The following is a 17,590-nucleotide window of genomic DNA, read 5'->3' as shown; positions in this document are numbered from 1 at the left end:
AGATTAGCACAATGGTGAGAAACCACTGAAAACCTGCATTCTTCACAATCCAGCAGGAAGCCCTGGAACTTGCTTCACCAGCTTGGTGCTACCTCACTGCCCTGACATGAGGCACCAAAGGTCAGTGCAGATCCTAACCAACTCAAAGGCAATGACCAACACTGAAAACAAATGTAGAGTACAAAAGCTGCTTAAGCTCTCTCTGTAAAAAGCCATTCCATGCACCTTTTTGGCTGCCTTCACCACTGAAGAAGTGTAGACAGTGCTGACAGCCACCAAATCTGGGAAGGCCACTGGGATCATTGGCATCTATTCCAAATTCCTCAAGAACCAGGGTCCAAATGGAAGGATGTAGCTTGGAAAACTTGCCTCCAACATCTTTGACACAGGGATAATCCAAGGAGTCTGACGCTGTTCCAAAGTCATTGCCATTCTAAAGCCAGGAAAACCAGCCCAATATTCCAGGAGCTAAGTGTTCCATGACCCTTCTATCTATGGTCTACAAGGTGGCTCAACAGGTCGTCCTTAACCGGATAAAATTGGTTTTAGAAACCATCCTCTCAAACGAGCAGGCGGGCTTCAGAGAAAGAATAAGTTACACTGACAAAGAGTTTGTACTCACTACCAACATTAAGGCAAGCTTCCAAGAGAATTGACGATTAGTCTGGAGCTGCTTTCATACATTTGTAACAGGCATAATGTTGCTGGTAACTTCTTTCATGCTCTGGTGGCTAAAGACACAGTAATAACACTTTAAATTTAATAGACAGCACGTTTAATATGTGAACAATTCCAGGAGAGAGAGTGGCAGATTGAAAGAAACAGTTAAGCATTCTGGTGGCAAAATAACATTCTTCCCCACAGGACCAGCATGGCATGTTAAAAAAAAAATACTAATTGCAAAACTAACAACATTTACCCAAGATGGAGGCTGAAAGTTCATTTTTATGCTGCAAATTATTTGTTAATTTTCAAAAAGTGATCAAGTACAAATAGAATATTTGGTAATTAAAATAACGGCACTTCAGCAAGGCCCTCACTGCTTCACAATAGTTTGGGTTGGGCCTGTGGAATAGGAGATTCAGATAAGCTAGTTTGGACCAGTAATGAGAATCTCATTTTTAAGAAGTTCTCTCTCAGGGTGTCAACATTTCTGGCAATGCCATCATTAACCGTCCTTGTCTACCTAATTACCATCAGGAAGATGATGGCAGGTCTTCTTCTTGAATCACAGCAGTTCATATGGTGAAAGTTTATCAAAAGCAATACAGGCATGTGGCAACATGAGTCTCGAGTCTCACCATCATTACCCCTTTAAAAAGGAAGGAAGTGGTTTTTCGTCTTCAATACCTTGAGGAATATTAACTCCATTAGAACAGTTCCAGTTAGCCCCATGATACTGGATTCAGTGGACGATGCCTATCTAAGTGTTTGAAACACCCATCCTTACCACGTTGTACAGTGTGATTTAAATGCCATCAGCAATCAAGAATAATGAAGGAAATCAAGGAAGAAAACTTTAAAATGGTAAAATTGCAGGCTATCCAGTAAAACCAACTAAAAGATAGAGCAAATTCTAATTCAAACTGCAGTAAGAAACGACTTTTATCAACAACAAAATTGCTTCAAGAAGCCTGCATGAGCAGGCCAAGGCATTGAATTATCAAGAGCCCAGTTTACTTGGGCAGTGGTTCATCCAAAGCCAAAAAATTCTACAGGGGCCCATTCGAAACACAATTTTAAAAAAAAATGAGGCCCATGTATATTAGTAAAAGAATTACCCATGGGAAAATTGGGTGCCCACAAATTGGATATGCATCTCATTTTCTGGCCCACAGTGAGACTCATGTTTCAGGCAAAGCTTTGGACAAATTAAGACTAGAATATTCTACATGATTCCATCTGAGATCTGAATATTCGGATTGATCCTGCATCAAAACTTTTGACTGCAGACTGAACCCAGAGTTCATTTAGGAAATGCACTTGCAGTCTGCTTTGGAAGTTTACAGTGCTTTTCCACATAGCATGACACTCATCGCTAAGATTACTGGTTCATGTGTGGGGAACAGCTGTTGGCTGTAGATTCTTTGCATAAACTGGGCTAAACTGGAATCATGTTGTGAGTAAGATGAGAGTAATTCGATCTATATAAAAAACAAATATGTACATTGGAAGGATTCCCTCTTCTTTATTGTTGCTTTTTCCAAGTTGAAATTCATCCATCCAAAGTATAGATGATTATTTTTACAATGATGGCAACTACGCCATAGCTGTCTTCTTTATAATTTAAAGATTTAAAAACAAAATGTGGGGAATTAATTAAAACTGAATTCTGAGCCGGCTTAATTATTCCTGGATTCAAAATTTTAACATATGTAGGCCAATGACACAACAAAGGATTTCTTTAAATTAGTCACATATGTCTATTGTCACAAAATACATTTTATTCAGAAAGTATTTATTACTAGCTGTCAACAATTTAACTTTAAAAAAAATATCTATCAGAGTTTCAGAAAGAGTGAACACACTTGGGATATGATAAGGGTTACTGTAGGTGCAGACTTCAAAGAGATATCTCCAAGATCACAAATACAGAAAACAAACTCTGGATCCTACATAATTAATGCTCTGGTGACTGCAGTTTCCATGAGCCACCCTTGGCACAAACAACTGAATCTATTTGACTTCAATCGAATTACAAGGCAGCTCTTAGATCTACTTCTGCTGATATTTAACCCTCTCCCACTCAACTGATGAAAACACCCACTCAAAATGTTCTCAAGCATCCTTCTAGAGCTGAAGAGATTTTTCTTTTCATTTCACTGCTCAGCCTTATATAATCCCTTTCCTTCTTCTCTAAAATCTCCTCAATGCTATGCGCCAATCTCCTGTAAAGATGGTAATTGGATGACCTTATCCATGGCTTTTGAAAATGCTTCTCATGAGCCAGCTGCTCACAGACACACAGGAGTGATTCAATCCTTTGATTTCCCTCCCTCACTGTGGAGAAGGACCCTTCTAAAAGTCAGTTTGAATTTAGGAGCTTGTTACGTGGAGGAATGTTGTATTTGCGTCGTCTTAGTCAAGGTACTAGGAACTGGAAAATAAAATCTGATAATTTCCCCAAATATCACCGTAGCCAATTTTAATTTCACATAGATATAAAGTTAATATTGTTTATTAAAGCTATATTTTTGGAAATTGAAAGTTGGAATGGGTTTCACACCACATATTTATCCTGAGAATGAGAACAAACTAGCACATGTTTTCTCTTTGTAAAGGTTCAATATGAGCAAACTTTGGGTGTCCAGGAACCCACAGCATAAATTACCCCAAATTTGGCACAATGCTTAGACAGAGTTGAGGGGGATTTGCTTTGCTCTAACTGTATTATATTTACCTGGGATTGAGTGATGTTGACACTGGTTGCTGAGTAAAAGCATTATTGCCCTGAATTCTGACATCTCTCAGCGTGATGTGGAGTATAAATATGGACACTTCTAAGAAACTAAGCACAATTTTAACCGAGTAGATGTTAAACAGGTTGGGAAGTTGAGAATTTGGTCAGAGTGGGACTCTCTGGTAAGATGCTAAGTAGACCAAATTGAAATTTAGGGCTAACATTTAGAATTTAACTTAAAACTTTAAAGACGGTAAGACAGTTAGCAGTTAAGAATTTGGTGAGTGTGTGAATTCAGTGCAGAGAAAGAAGGATATGTTTCTTTTACCTTAAGTAATTCGTTTAAAATCAACCAAATGAGTTAATTTCATAAAACTTTAATGCATAAAGCAAGATTAGACAGAGATGACAGTGCAAAAGTGTTCCATATATGCAGCATTTGGGAAGTTGTGGCAACTACATCTGCAGCAAATGTTTGCAACTCGAGGAACTTTGGTTTAAGAGTTTTTGAGCTGGAGTTCAAAATGCAAACATTGAAAAGCATCAGGAAGGGGAGAGTTACCAGAACATTTTTCCCCAGGCAATCACACCCCTTATGTTAGAAAGTAGGTTACATCTCATTAAAGTGATCAGAAAAAGGAGGGTGAGACTGCTCCCGGGCAGGTAAGGGAGCTGCAGATGAAGTGGTGGAGGAGCCTTAGCCTTTGTCAACAGGTATGAGGTTACTGCCAAGAGTGTGTAATGTCAGTAACTGCAACACCAACATCCTATTCACCTGCACCTCACCTTGCTTCAGTCACAATGCCCACTTGGCCAAAGCGCAAAAATAAAAGCCACCACAAAATTAACATCTCAAACAGCCACTTGGTAGTGCAGAACTTGAATATTGCTGAAAAGACAGGCACATTGTCAAAGCTTTTATTCTTACACTTATCAGGACAAACGCAAGAATGCCAAATTTCAAACAATCACAACAATTTGTACTACGGGAGGAAAGGCTGCTGATTGGTTGGAAATAGACTCTGGCTGAGGCTTTTCCATGGCGAAAGCAACGGGGAATTATAGCCTCCCCAAGCTGCTGGCTAATTCAGAAAAGGCGCAAGGCTTGAATTTATTCATTTTGTTTGCACAGAACGGGTCCCTGCGTATGAATGTATGTCACTTCTAGCAAGCGTAAATGAACTACATTGCAAGTTTGATTGATTATCTTAAATTGGTTGTTAGTGCAGTTATTAGCACACTCGGAATTATTTGGTAAATGTGGAGTCACATTAACAGTAGACGTTTTGCAGGTACAGGCTGGTTAAGTACAGTCTGTACTCTGCCTATTATGAACAACCAAAGGGACATGCTATTTGATTCAATCAGCCAATCGCTGGGGCATACAGCCTATACATCACACCGGCACTGAAATTCTACATGATATTGCTCAATTGTGTGGTAGGCAGATCACCTTTTTGGGCTGATGGCAGCACCCTGTTGATGGAAAATACCACTCACACAGACACTGCATAATTGCTTGCTAAACAGGAGAAGCAGCATGCGACAGATGGAACAAAGCAATCCCACAACCAACAGATCAGATCAAAGTTCTGCCACATGGTCATGAATGGTGGTGGACTATTAAACAACTAAATGGAGGACAAGGTTCCAAAAACATCCCCATCCTCAATGGGGGAAGCCCACACATCAGAGCTAAAGCCAAAGCTGAATCACCAACAGCCATCTTCAACAAGAGTGGACGATCCAACATGGCCTCCACTTGAGGTGTCCAGCATCACAGATACCAATCTTCAGCAAATTCGATTCAGTTCAGGGAATCTCAAGGAATGGCTGAAGGCACTGGATACAGCAAAGGCTATGGGACCTGACAAACCCCAGCTGTAATACTGAAGACTGGTGCTCCAGAATTAGCTGCTCCACTAGCCAAGCTGTTCCAGTGCAGCTAAAACACTGGCATTTACCCAACAATGTGAAAAATTGCTCAGGTATATCTTGTCCACAAGACATAAGACAAATCCAATCTGACCAATTGCCACCATATCCATCTACTCTCAGTTATCAGCACTTGATGGAAGATGTCATTGACAGTTCTGTCAAGTAGCACTTACACTGCAATAACCTGCTCACTGATGCTCAGTTTGGGTTCCACCAGGACCACTCAGCTCCTGACCTCATTACAGCCTTGGTCCAACCATGGTCAAAAGAGCTGATTTCAAGAGGTCAGGTGGAAATAACTGCCGTTGACATAAATGCAACATTTGAATGAGCGGGGCATCAAGGAGCCATAGAAAAATTGAAGTAAATGGAAAACAGGCAGAAAACTCTCCACTGGTTGGAGTCATACCTAGCACAAAAGAAATTGGTGTGGTTATTGGAAGCCAATCATCTTAGCTGCAGGACACCACTGTAGATATTGTCCTGGGCCTTTCTTTATCTGTTTCATCAGTGATATTCTTTCCATCATACAGCCCAATGTGGGATGTGCGCTGATGACTGCAGAGTGTTCAACACTACCCACAACTCATCAGTCTGTGTTTGCTTGCAGTAAGACCTGGGTAACATTCAGTCTTGGGCTGTTAAGTGGCAAGTAACATTCATGCAACATAAGTGTCTGGCAATGACCATCTCCAATTAGAGAGGATCTAACCATCTCCCCATGATATTGCTGAAACCCCACCATAAATACCCAGGGGCTAACCACTGACTGTAAATGTAACTGGACCAGCCATATAAATACTTCGGCTACAAAATCAAGTCAGAGGCTAGGAATTCTGTGGCACTTTCTTTTTAATTGCATTTGGGACGTGAGCATTGCTGGCAAGGTCAGCATTTATCGCCCATCGTTAATTATCCTTAAGGTATGGTGATCTGCCTTCTTAAGCCGCTGCAGTCTATATAGTGCAGGTACACCCACAGTACTGTTAGGGAGGGAGGGATTTTGACCGAGTGACACTGAAGGAATGGCGACATATTTCTAAGTGAGGATGGCGTGTGGCTTGGAGGGGAACTTCCAGGTGGTGATGTTCCCATGTGTCTGCTGCCCTTGTCCTTTTAGATGGTAGTGGTCGTGGGTTTGGAAGGTGCTGTCTAAGGAGGCTTAGTGAATGCCTACAGTGCATCTTGTAGATGGTACACACGGCTGCTACTGTGCGTCGGTGGTGGAGGTAGTGAATGTTTAAGGATGCGGTGCCAATCAAGTGGGCTGCTTTGTCCTGGATGGTGTTGAACTTCTTGAGTGTTGTTGGAGCTGCATTCATACAGGCAAGTGGAGAGTATTCCATCACACTCCTGACTTGTGCCTTGTAGATGGTGGACAGGTTTTAGGGAGTCAGGAGGTGAGTTACTCGCTGCAGGGTTTTTAAACCTCTGACCTGCTCTTGGAGCCACAATATTTATATGGCTAGTCCAGTTCAGCTTCTGGTCAATGGTAACCCCCAGGATGTTGATAGTGGGGGATTGAACGATGGTAATGCCATTGAATGTCATAGGGTGATGGTTAGATTCTCTCTTGTTGGAGATGGTCATTGCCTGGCACAAATGTTACTTGCCCCTTGTCAGCCCAAGCCTGGATATTATCCAGGTCTTGCTGAATTTGGCCATGGATTGCTTCAGGATCTGAGAAGTCACAAATGGTGCTGAATATCGTGCAATCATCAGCAAACATCCCCACTTTTGACCTAATGATGGAAGGAAGGTCATTGGTGAAGCAGCTGAAAATGGTTGGGCCGAGGACACTACTCTGAGGAACTCCTACAGTGATGTCCTGGAACTGAGATTACTGACCTCCAACAACCCCAACTATCTTCCTTTGTGTTAGGTATGACTCCACCAGCAGAGAGTTTTCTCCCTGATTCCCATTGACTCCAGTTTTGCTAGGGCTCCTTGATGCCACACACAGTCAAATGCTGCCTTGAAATCAAGGGCAGTCACTCTCACCTCTTCCTTACATTACAATTGTGACTATGCTTCAAAAACGTACTTGATTACCTGCAAAGTGCTTTGAGACATGCTGGGGTCTTAAAAGATGATGTATAAATGCAATTTTTTAACTTTATGCCATGTCATTTTTATGTGTTAATTAATACACCAGTAACTCAATTTTCATCGCAATTCAGATGGCGGTCATGTTTTCTCTGTTGTAAAATTAGGTAAAATATAGTCCACTAAATGTACTCAAACTTGTGCACAGATCATCCTCCCATTTCCAATACATTTCTTCTCATACTTACGAGGAAAAGCACCTTATGCTTTTATCGTAACTAAAGGAAATCAGTGACTTGGCGGAGCTGCATTAGTTGTAATAGGACAGCAAACTGAGTAAACAACCCACTCACCAGCAAACACAATTCATATCGAGTTTTGCCGAAACGTGACACTCTGGGGATGGTGGCTTTCCCTACGTACAACAGAAATTCCTAACTTTGTATACAAGTTAAAGAAATTATAATCATATTGAGAATAAAAGGTAAGAATATTCAAATAGTCAAGACAAAAACCACCCCTTGGTGAACCTAATTATATGTCCAGCAATTTAGTTTTCTTCGAAAGCAAACATGCAATATGCACTGTTCTGTTCTGTTGAAGAGTCATACGGACTCGAAACGTTAACTGTGTTCCTCTCCCCAGATGCTGCCAGACCTGCTGAGTTTTTCCAGGTATTTTTATTTTTGTTTTGGATTTCCAGCATCCGCAGTTTTTTGCTTTTATGTAATATGCACTACTCGATTACTAATCAGCACAATTAATACATTCCTCATAGTGACAATAGTCATGAGGGATCAGCTGTACATTAAACGTGTCAACTGACATACCACGAAATACAAAAACTGCTCCTTATGTACACCACTTATAAAATACACGTTTGTATTTATCTGTCTGATTTCCTTAGATTTCTACAGTGCTCTATAAGACATTGCACACACTGAACCATAACCTGCGTGGCCTAGAGGTCACGGGTATTAAAATAGTTTATCTCAACTTGATAGGAACTGATAATTACATAGCACATGTGATTTTAGTACCTCAGGATTGTTATTTCTTGTATGAACTCTGACAAAGACATATTTAGTGTTTGCTTGGCTTTGACATTTGAAATCCTGCTGTGCAATGTTAGTGACAAACAGATTAACAAACTGGATATCCTGATGATGCACAGTAAAATATGAACTTTTCATTTAAAAAAATGTAGCACTTTTCTGTTAAGACGACTAAGAATTCAAATGTTAAAAAATAATCTGCTTTCTTTGTTAAGCCAAAGCAAAATCTTGTGGATGCTGGAAATCTGAACTAAAAACATAAAATGTAGGAATACTCAGTGAGGCTAGCCCAGTTCAGTTTCTATCAACATCCTGGGGGTTACCACTGACCAGAAATTGAACTGGACTAGCCATATAAATGCTGTGGCTACAAGAGCAGGTCAGAGGCTAGGAATCTTGCGGCGAGTAATCATCTCCTGACTCATCAAAGCCTATCTACCATCTACTAGGCACAGGTCAGGAGTGTGATCTAATACTCTCCACTAGCTTGGATAAGTGCAGCTCCCAGAACTCAAGAAGCTTGACACCATCCAGGACAAAGCAGCCCACTTGATTGGTACCCCATCCATAAACCTTCACTCTCTCTGCCAACGACACAGTGGCAGCAGTGTGTACCATCTACAAGATGCACTGTAGGAACTTGCCAAGCTTCCTTAGACAGCACCTTCCTAACCCATGACCACTACTATCTAGAAGGACTCGGACAACAGATACATGGGAAAACCACCACCTGGAAGTTTCCCTCCAAGTCACTCACCATCCTGACTTGGAAATATATCGCCATTCCGTCACTATCGCTGGGTCAAAATCCTGGAACTCCCTCCCTAACAGCACTGTGGGTGCACCTACACCACAGGGACTACAGCGGTTCAAGGAGGCACCTTCTCAAGGACAATTAGGGATAAATGCTGGCCGACATCCACATCCCATGAACGAATATAAACCTGGGAAAAATTGGAAATGTAATAGCTTTTCTGCTTTTCTTGTATGGGCAAAGTTTTAAATACAGAAATTGAGGCGAAGTCCATAAGCCAACGCATCAATAACACTGAAAATAGTGTTTTGGACCTGAGGTGTATCTTTAATCTCCATGCTTAGATCTGTTTTGAGTTAATGATGTCAGTAGGGGCATTAATTATGGTGAAATAATTAAGCTCAGAAATACTGTGCTAGAGCGTACAATAATTGACCTTGGTTCCCACCCCCATCCTGGGTTCCTGCAGCAACCTGGATTTGTGCAGTTATGATCCCTTCTATGGAAATTTAATTGCACCAGAGTGAGATCCTACTCTGAGGACTTGACAATGAAGTGAGGTGAACATTTCTTTTCCCCTTTTAAGAATCCCTCTTTCCATTACTATATTATTTTTAAAAATCAGGCATTAGCATCTCACATTCCTGCAGATGAACCACTATTTTACTGGTAGAGAGCACCTCGGAAAATGTAAATTGAAAGGTAAGTGAGGCAGCATTTAGTGTAAAATTAGTTTCAGCAACACGAGGAAGAGCTGTACACTGAAATGCCATAGTTTTACAGTCCATCAACAGCATGACATCCAATACAAAATGAGCGATTTTTAACATGAAATACATCAATGGTTAATATCTATTTCTTTTATTTTCCCCATGTCTTGAGAGTTGTGATCTTAACCGAATCCATGGAATCACCTGTTTTGCTCCTCTCCCTTCATTTTAAAAAGAAACTCATCTTCATCACTTGGATTTGTATAAAACACAAAGAGACTGAAAAGATCTTATTCATGTGCTGAACTATGAAACTCACAAAGAACAATTTTTTTTTCATGGTCATCACCACTCCTGTTCCATACACCGCATTTCTGGATAACATTTCACCATTAGCTGACAACAAGCCTTTGCCTGCGCCTAGAAATCAGCCTGCCCTCTAGTGCTCATGACATAGTACTGGGTCTTCTCAAAAATCCTTGTTCATTCATTCAAAAAAATACCATTTATTTTCTCCGTACTTACAGTAATTTGGCACCAAACGCAGTGGAGACCTGTGAGACCCTGGTAACATTTAATGCTTTTGTGGCACCGATCACATTTGGTTGGAGAGTTCCCTTCCACCCAAACATGCTGCATAACCTTAATAGCAGGTAAAGAAGTAGAAAAAAAAACATAGAAAACATAGGATCAGTAACATATATTAATCAGAAAATTAGCTAGTTTGTATGAATCAAACAGTACCCTTGCATAACACAAACAAGCACACCAGCAGATGCAATTCAAATAATCCCAATGTAAAAAGTTAATTACTTCGCTGACATTAATTAAAAAAGAGGGCACTATTTTCAGAATGACATCATCACCATAAAATAATCTTTGGAACAACCATCTTTTCAAAAGTCATTCACAATGATTCAATTTTAAAATCTTAAGATGCTCAAAGACCCTACACGCTTTTCACCTGTCAGTCTGTATGGGGCTGGGGGGAGGCACACAGGGAAAAACAAAGGTCACAATCTCAAACTTAATATTCACCATCCTGAACAAGTTTTCCAATTTGATAACAACCCTTTTTCTCGCAGGAATGACCTTGTATGGTGGTGTTCATTTAATTTTTGTGACATTCTTTTGGAGTGCAAAACTCTGAGAGTTTTAATGGCCTGGAGCTTCCAGTCAGCAACAGAGCAGGAGTGCACGCCACTGACCACATGAGGACCTTCCCGTCCTGCTCCAGTTTGAATCTAGCGACGAGGTGGTCCAGGTGGAATTCCAATGATGCCAAGCCCCCTTTCATGTCATGAATTGAAGACAAGCCCCATCCCTTTGAGGTCTGCCTGCAGTTCAGTGAATTTCACAGTTTTAAATATACCTGTTAACCATTTGTAATTCTAGGTTCCCTTACCCCCACCCCAATCAACCCTGTTACCCCCAACATTGCTCACCCTTCTAACATTGCTCAGCACCCTCTCCCCTAAGCAGCTTGGCCCCTTCCCCCTGCTGTGGCTCAGAACCCTCCCTCCGATGCGGCTTGGCCCGAACCCCCCGCCACTGTTGTGAACCCTCACCCCCAATGCGACTCAGCCCCTCCCACCTCCCCCCACCCCTTCACAGCTCGCCCCTCCACCCCAACACGGCTCAGCACCACCGCCCCCCCAACACGACTCGGCCCCCTCCACCCCCGACACGGCTTGGCCCCCTGCACCCCCTCAAACACAGCTCAGCCTGCACCTCCTGCGGGTGGCATGTGGCTGAGCAGTGTCGAGGGTGTGGGAGGGCGTGAGTAGTGTCAGGGATGCAGGAGCGGGGTTGACCAGTGCTTTGGTGTGCAGGAGGGGGTGAGCAATGTCGGGGTGATCAATGTTTTGGGTTTGGGAGGGGGTGGGCAGTGTCAGGGGTTGAGCAGTTTTTTGGGGTGGGAAGGAGGTGGGTGAGCAGTGTAGGGGATGAGCAATGTTGGGGGGGCGAGCAGTGTCAGGGTGCAGCCCCCTGGGTTTCTGGAGGTGGGAGCAGTGTTTGGAAATTGAGCAGTGTCAAGCAAGGGGTTGAGCAGCTTTTGGGGGGGGGCAGCCATTCAGCAGTGTCAGGGATGGGGGGTGGAGAGTAGTTGAGAGAGGGGATGAACAGTGTTGGAGGGTGCAAGGTGAACAGTGTCAGATGTACCGGGGTGCTGGAGTGCTTTCACACTCTTCCTAATTTAAAGAGCTGCATTGAAAGGTGCTAATAAATCTGGGTAATAAACTACCTAAGTAATGGGCAAATGGCCTAAGTTTACATGTCAACAGGTTTTGGGGTGGGTGGGTACCATCAGTGAGGGCTCCCACAGAGCCATTTCTAGCGAACTGCAAGTTTGGGGTTCGAGTGTTATCGCCTCCTGGAAGTTCCAATGCCGTTGCCACCCTCAATAGCAACGAATGGCTCAGCCACTATTGGGGTCAGAAAATCTGGGCCATTTTATTTGATGACCACTTGCTATGTTTTAACAAAATCTAGACCAGAGGAGTTTACTTGTAATCAGGGTGTATTTTCATCAGACTGATTCATTGATAGTGCCTTGAAAGACACATAGGTCAAATAAATATTATAATGGCTTATGGTCAAGACTTTGAAGATCCTGCCCCAGATATGTATTTCCTAGGTATACATATTAAATATATTTAAACAATTACTTTAATAGCACAACTAATTTTCAAATACAAAAATCTTACAAATAAATCTCTTTATAACTCTGTGAAGAAGTAGCACTCAAGAGATTTAGATTATCATCGCTTGAGGTTGGTTATTTGAGCGTTTGCTCAAACAGCTAACTTACTTGTTACAAAACGTATGTAACGTATGCTTCAAGCAAGGTTCCAATACATCAATGAATGCTCCATTTTCAGATTTACAGTATTCACAAGTTTAAAAATCTATCTTCTGTGTGCACTGCAAATGTTCAGTGAAATTACACTTACATTAGTATTCCTTTTGGATTTTACATATGTGCTTATGCATGATGCAATCTCTTTGGAAACACATCTTTCATGGACTGTGTATTTGCAAACTGAAAAACAAAATGGAGGGAGTTCAAACAGTTTTTATAGCAAGTATGGACTTCTCTTATTTATAGGATGGCAGGCTACTCCGTTTAATTTGAAGTTGCTTAATTTGAATTATTTGTTAACTCAAGAGCATAAGAAATAGGAGCAGAAGTAGGCCATTCAGCCCATCAAGCCTGCTCTGCCATTCAATAAGATCATGGCTGATCTGATTGTGGGCTTAACTCCACTTTCCTACCTGTCCCCGTAATTCTCGACTCTCTTGTCGATCAAAAATCTACCGAACTCAGCCTTGAATATATTCAATGACCCAACCTCCACTGTTCTTTGGAGAAGAAATTCCAACATTAACAACCCTGAGAGAAGAAATTCCTCCTCATCTCCATCTTAAACAGGAGACCCCTTATTTTGAAACTGAGCCGTCTAGTTCTAGATTCCCCCGTGATAGAAAACATCCTCTCAGCATCTACCCTGTCAAGCCCCCTCAAAATCTTAGACTGGCTATGTTTCAATAGCAATCAAGCATTTCAATAACAATCAAGCGTTATTTTATTAAAATTGTTTAATTCGCATTTCTCGATAATTCAGATCGAGTTGATCAAAAGTCAACTTCAAATTAACAGGAGTAAGCTGTATCAATTTGATTCATGCTAGCAATCTTTCAACAGCTAGTTAAATAAGCTCTGCAAGCTTTAATTAAACTTGGAATTCTGAGGATGTAGGCCTGCCCTCAGCCAGCATCTAGGAACAAGGAGCAAAACTCCTACATGAGAGAGTTTGGAATTTCATAGCTTAGGTCATAGGCTACTGAAAGCGTGGCCTCCAACGGTGGAACAATTATAATTGGAGAAGCTCAAGAGGCCAAAATTAGATAAGCGCAGATATATTTCAGAGGTCTGTGCTCTAAAAATTTCTTATAAATTGTTACATTTTTGGGTGAGATCCTCCTCCATCTTCTTAAGCAGTTCCTTGGGATTGAAAATAATATACTTCCACTCCGATTCGATAGGTTTGGAGACGGTTGATGAGTCCAATGCGCAATCTGCAGACTGCCACATGCGGGACATGTGATGCTTGAAGGGTTGGGTAGGTAGATTGTTTGGAGGTTAGCGCTCTCCCTCCAACGCCTCAACTTCACCTCTGTACGTTCCTGATGAAGTCTCTCGATGTGTTCGTTGCCTTCCGGAATGAGCCTTCTCTATTTTGGTTGGTCACAAGCCAGGGTCTCCCATGAGTTAGTGGGTATGTTTGACCTCTTCAGGGATGATTTGAGGACATCCCTAAAGCATTTTTGGTAGTCTCCTGTGAGTCTCAGGCCGACACTGAGTTCCGAGTACAGCAAGTGCTTCGGGTGTCTGGTGTCAGGTGTACGGATGACATGTCTCAGTGGAGTTAGTTTGGAGTGATTAGCACCTTGATGCTGTGCAAGTTGGCTTGGGAGAGGACGCTGCTGTTGGACTTCCTTTCTTGCCACCAGATTTGGAGGATCGTGCGAAGGCACCGCTGGTGGTATTTCTTCAGTGCTTTGATCAAGGGCTAGATAGCTTCTTGAGGAAGTAGATCATTACAAGCCACATTTTTATGACCCAAATTATCTAAATGTAGTGAGCCCCAGGGGTTTAGCAAACAATAGCTTATATTTATATGGCAACTTCAACACATTAAAATGTCTCAAAGCACTTCACAGGAGCATTATAAAACAAAATATGACACTGAGTCACAAAAGGAGATATATTAGGTCAGCTTGGTCAAAGTAATAGGTTTTAAGCAGCACCTTAAAAGTGGAAACAAGGTAGGGCGGCAAAAGGTGTTGGGAGGAAATTCCATAACTTAGGCCCTAGGCAGCTGAAGGCAATGCCACTAATTGTGGAACAATTAAAATCGGGAATGCACAAGAGGCCAGAATTAATGAGCACAGATATCACTGAGGGTTGTGGGGCCAAAGGAGATTACAGAGATAGGGAAGGGAGAGACCATGAAGGGATGTGAAAACAAGGATGAGAATTTTAAAATCAAGAAATTGCTTGACTGGCAGCCAATTAGGTAAGAGAGCACAGGGGCAATAAATGCTGTGAGTTAAGACACAGACAGCTGAGTTTTGGATGATTACAAGCTCACAGAATATAGAAGGAGGAGACCAGCCAGAAGCGTGATGGAAGAGTCAAGTCTAAAGGTAACAAAAGCATGAATGATGGTTTCCGCAGCAGATGATGCGAGACAGGGGCGAAATAGGGCGATGCTATGGAGGAGGGAATAGGTGGTCATGGTGATGGCATGGACATATGGTCAGAAGCTCATTTCAGGATCAACCAAAGTTATGCATAGACTGATTTCATCTCAAACCGTTGACATGGAGGGGAACAGATTTGGTAACTAGGGAGTGGAGTTTGGAGCAGGGACCGAAAACAATAGCTTCGGTCTTTGCAATATTTGATTGAAGGAAATTTCCACTCATCCAGTACTAGATGTCAGATAAGCAGTCTATTACTTTAGCAACAGTGGAGGTGTCAAGAGAGGTGGCGGTGAGGTAGAGCTGGGTGTCATCAGCACGCATGTGAAAACTAACACTGTGCTTTCAGATGATGTCACCCAGTGGCAGTATGCAGATGAGAAACAGGAAGGGCTGAGAATAGATTCTTGAGGGACACCAGAGGTAACAGTGCAGGAGTAGGAAGAGAAGCCATTGCAGGTGATACTTTGACTATGACTGGATAAATAATAATCTGTGATGTACATAATGTGCCTTGAAATACCAAAAACAAAACTGTTTCTCTGTTCGAACTCCATATAAAATTGTGAAACATGGTCACTTGCTTTGTTATGTGTTTAGCCGTTACAGCAGAGTCTCTGATTTGCCTTGTATACCCAACAGCCTCACCTGATTGCTGTCTTGATGTATCACCATCCAAAATAAAACTCCAAATTCCTTTGGAAATACGCCAAACCAAACAGGCACTGTACCACACACAATTGGAGTTAGTGATCCATTATTCAAAATAACAATGGGGCTAGTAGTGGTCCATCCCAGATTCTAGCCCTAAACACCTGGATGCAGTGCAGCAAGTAGTTCTCTAACCTCATAAGAATGGTCAAGATCAGTGAATGCATCTTCAAATGCCAGAACCCACCAACTGCACCATGAGCCTCACACACTGCACAATGCACCATATCCCCATCACTCAACTAACAACAATCTCTATCAATCATAACTCATCCCCAACATTCATAGTTTCGCCTTATCCTCACAAGCTTAGCACTGCTGCAAGCCTCACACCCTCACATTTTGCACTTGCACACACTGCCAACTATTCAATCATGACAGGCAGGCAGGCCATCCAAAAACATTGCACCACACAAACTGACACATTTCCCCCTCACTTGCCAGACAAGTTGGTGCATAACCAGAAGCAGCAGGAGCTAACTGATGGGGCCAAAAACAGACATATGGCCTTACCCCAATGGAGCAGACCGTGGTCCCCATTATTGCAGTGGTTATTGCTGGAGTGGCCATCACTGGGGCTGTGGCCAACAACTGGGCTAAAAACATTGAAGTTGATGGTATCCTCATACCTAATCCTCCTTACACATCCCACCTCCCCTTCATCCCACAAACTCTTCTGATTTATAAGCTGCAGATCACATAAGCATGCACTTCTTGCTTCCCCTCACTCCTCCCATAACAATCCTATCCTTGTGCCTTTCTCCATTCAGATACCCAGGAGCTGTAACCTGGTCAGGCAGTAGTAGAAAAGTAAGAAGTAAAAGAGCAGGAAGATAGTGGTGAAGAAGAAACATTGCCACTTGCTCTCACACTTGCAATCACCAGTTCAGATGCTGACACTGTTGGTAATTTAGAGGACAGCATAAAGACAGGGTCTACACATAGTGAGACTCCGTGCACAAATGGCCAGTAGGCAAGTGCCTACTCACCGGAAGGACAAGGTTGCACATGAGTACGGTGCAGAGATCTCAGTTGAGGACTTTGATGGAGCAGTCTACAGAAGGTGGATGCTGGGTATGCACAATGAAATGCTTGATGCACTGGCAGGCCTGCAGAAAGCATATGTGCAATGTCATGGAGCATGGAGGAGATCGGCGGAAACTTGGCACAGGGCTTTGTGCAGAGTTTTCAGCCCATTCTTTTTGGTGTTGAAGTAGTGGCTAAACTCCATGAAAACACAATCATGATGACCGATATCTCAACTTCCATTGCAGTTCAAGAAGCTGCCGCCCAACGTCTTGATGCTTCAGTGGAAGCTCAGACTCATGTTGTACAAGCTCAGCTTGATCCCTACATGCTCAGATTGCTGCAATAATAGCTGTGGATACCAGAGTTCAAAAGGGAATTGCAGCATCTCGCAGCATTGCAGCAATCTATCCACCAACACACTGTTAGGATTGCTGAGGTGCAGCCCCAGGTAAGTGGCAGCAGCTCTATGGGTATGAACTTGCTGTCCTTTTTCAAGGATGACAGCTATTGTCCTCCCACCGCTGCCACTCCACAAGTACCTTTGCTATTGCCGCCACCTATGCTGATATAGTGCAGTCCAAAACCAGGCCTTCAACCTCAAGGCAGCTTGCTGCCTTCCTGCCTTCCTGCAAAGTCATCTGCAATCTCCCCAACTGAAAGCCAGCAGTCTTCCAGCAGC

At 42.5% G+C, this 17,590-nt stretch overlaps 1 protein-coding gene across 9 annotated transcripts in view; it reads right to left on the bottom strand.

Annotated features, from left to right (window-relative positions):
* The window catches only part of LOC144686492 (diacylglycerol kinase beta-like), a 691,325-nt gene that overhangs the window by 317,827 nt on the left and 355,908 nt on the right, over positions 1 to 17,590 (bottom strand). For all 9 annotated transcript variants that reach the window (XM_078551766.1, XM_078551771.1, XM_078551773.1 and 6 more), the window contains 2 exons: positions 12,858 to 12,946; positions 10,429 to 10,545 (listed from right to left, as the gene is read on the bottom strand). In XM_078551766.1, the coding sequence (XP_078407892.1) occupies positions 10,429 to 10,545; positions 12,858 to 12,946 (206 nt within the window). The remainder of the gene's footprint in view (positions 1 to 10,428; positions 10,546 to 12,857; positions 12,947 to 17,590) is intronic.

Source organism: Cetorhinus maximus, chromosome 11 (genome assembly GCF_964194155.1).
Source record: "Cetorhinus maximus chromosome 11, sCetMax3.hap1.1, whole genome shotgun sequence".
Lineage (NCBI taxonomy): Eukaryota > Metazoa > Chordata > Chondrichthyes > Lamniformes > Cetorhinidae > Cetorhinus > Cetorhinus maximus.
The sequence above is the reverse complement of the archived record's forward strand: the minus strand, read 5'-3'. Positions and strand labels throughout refer to the sequence as shown.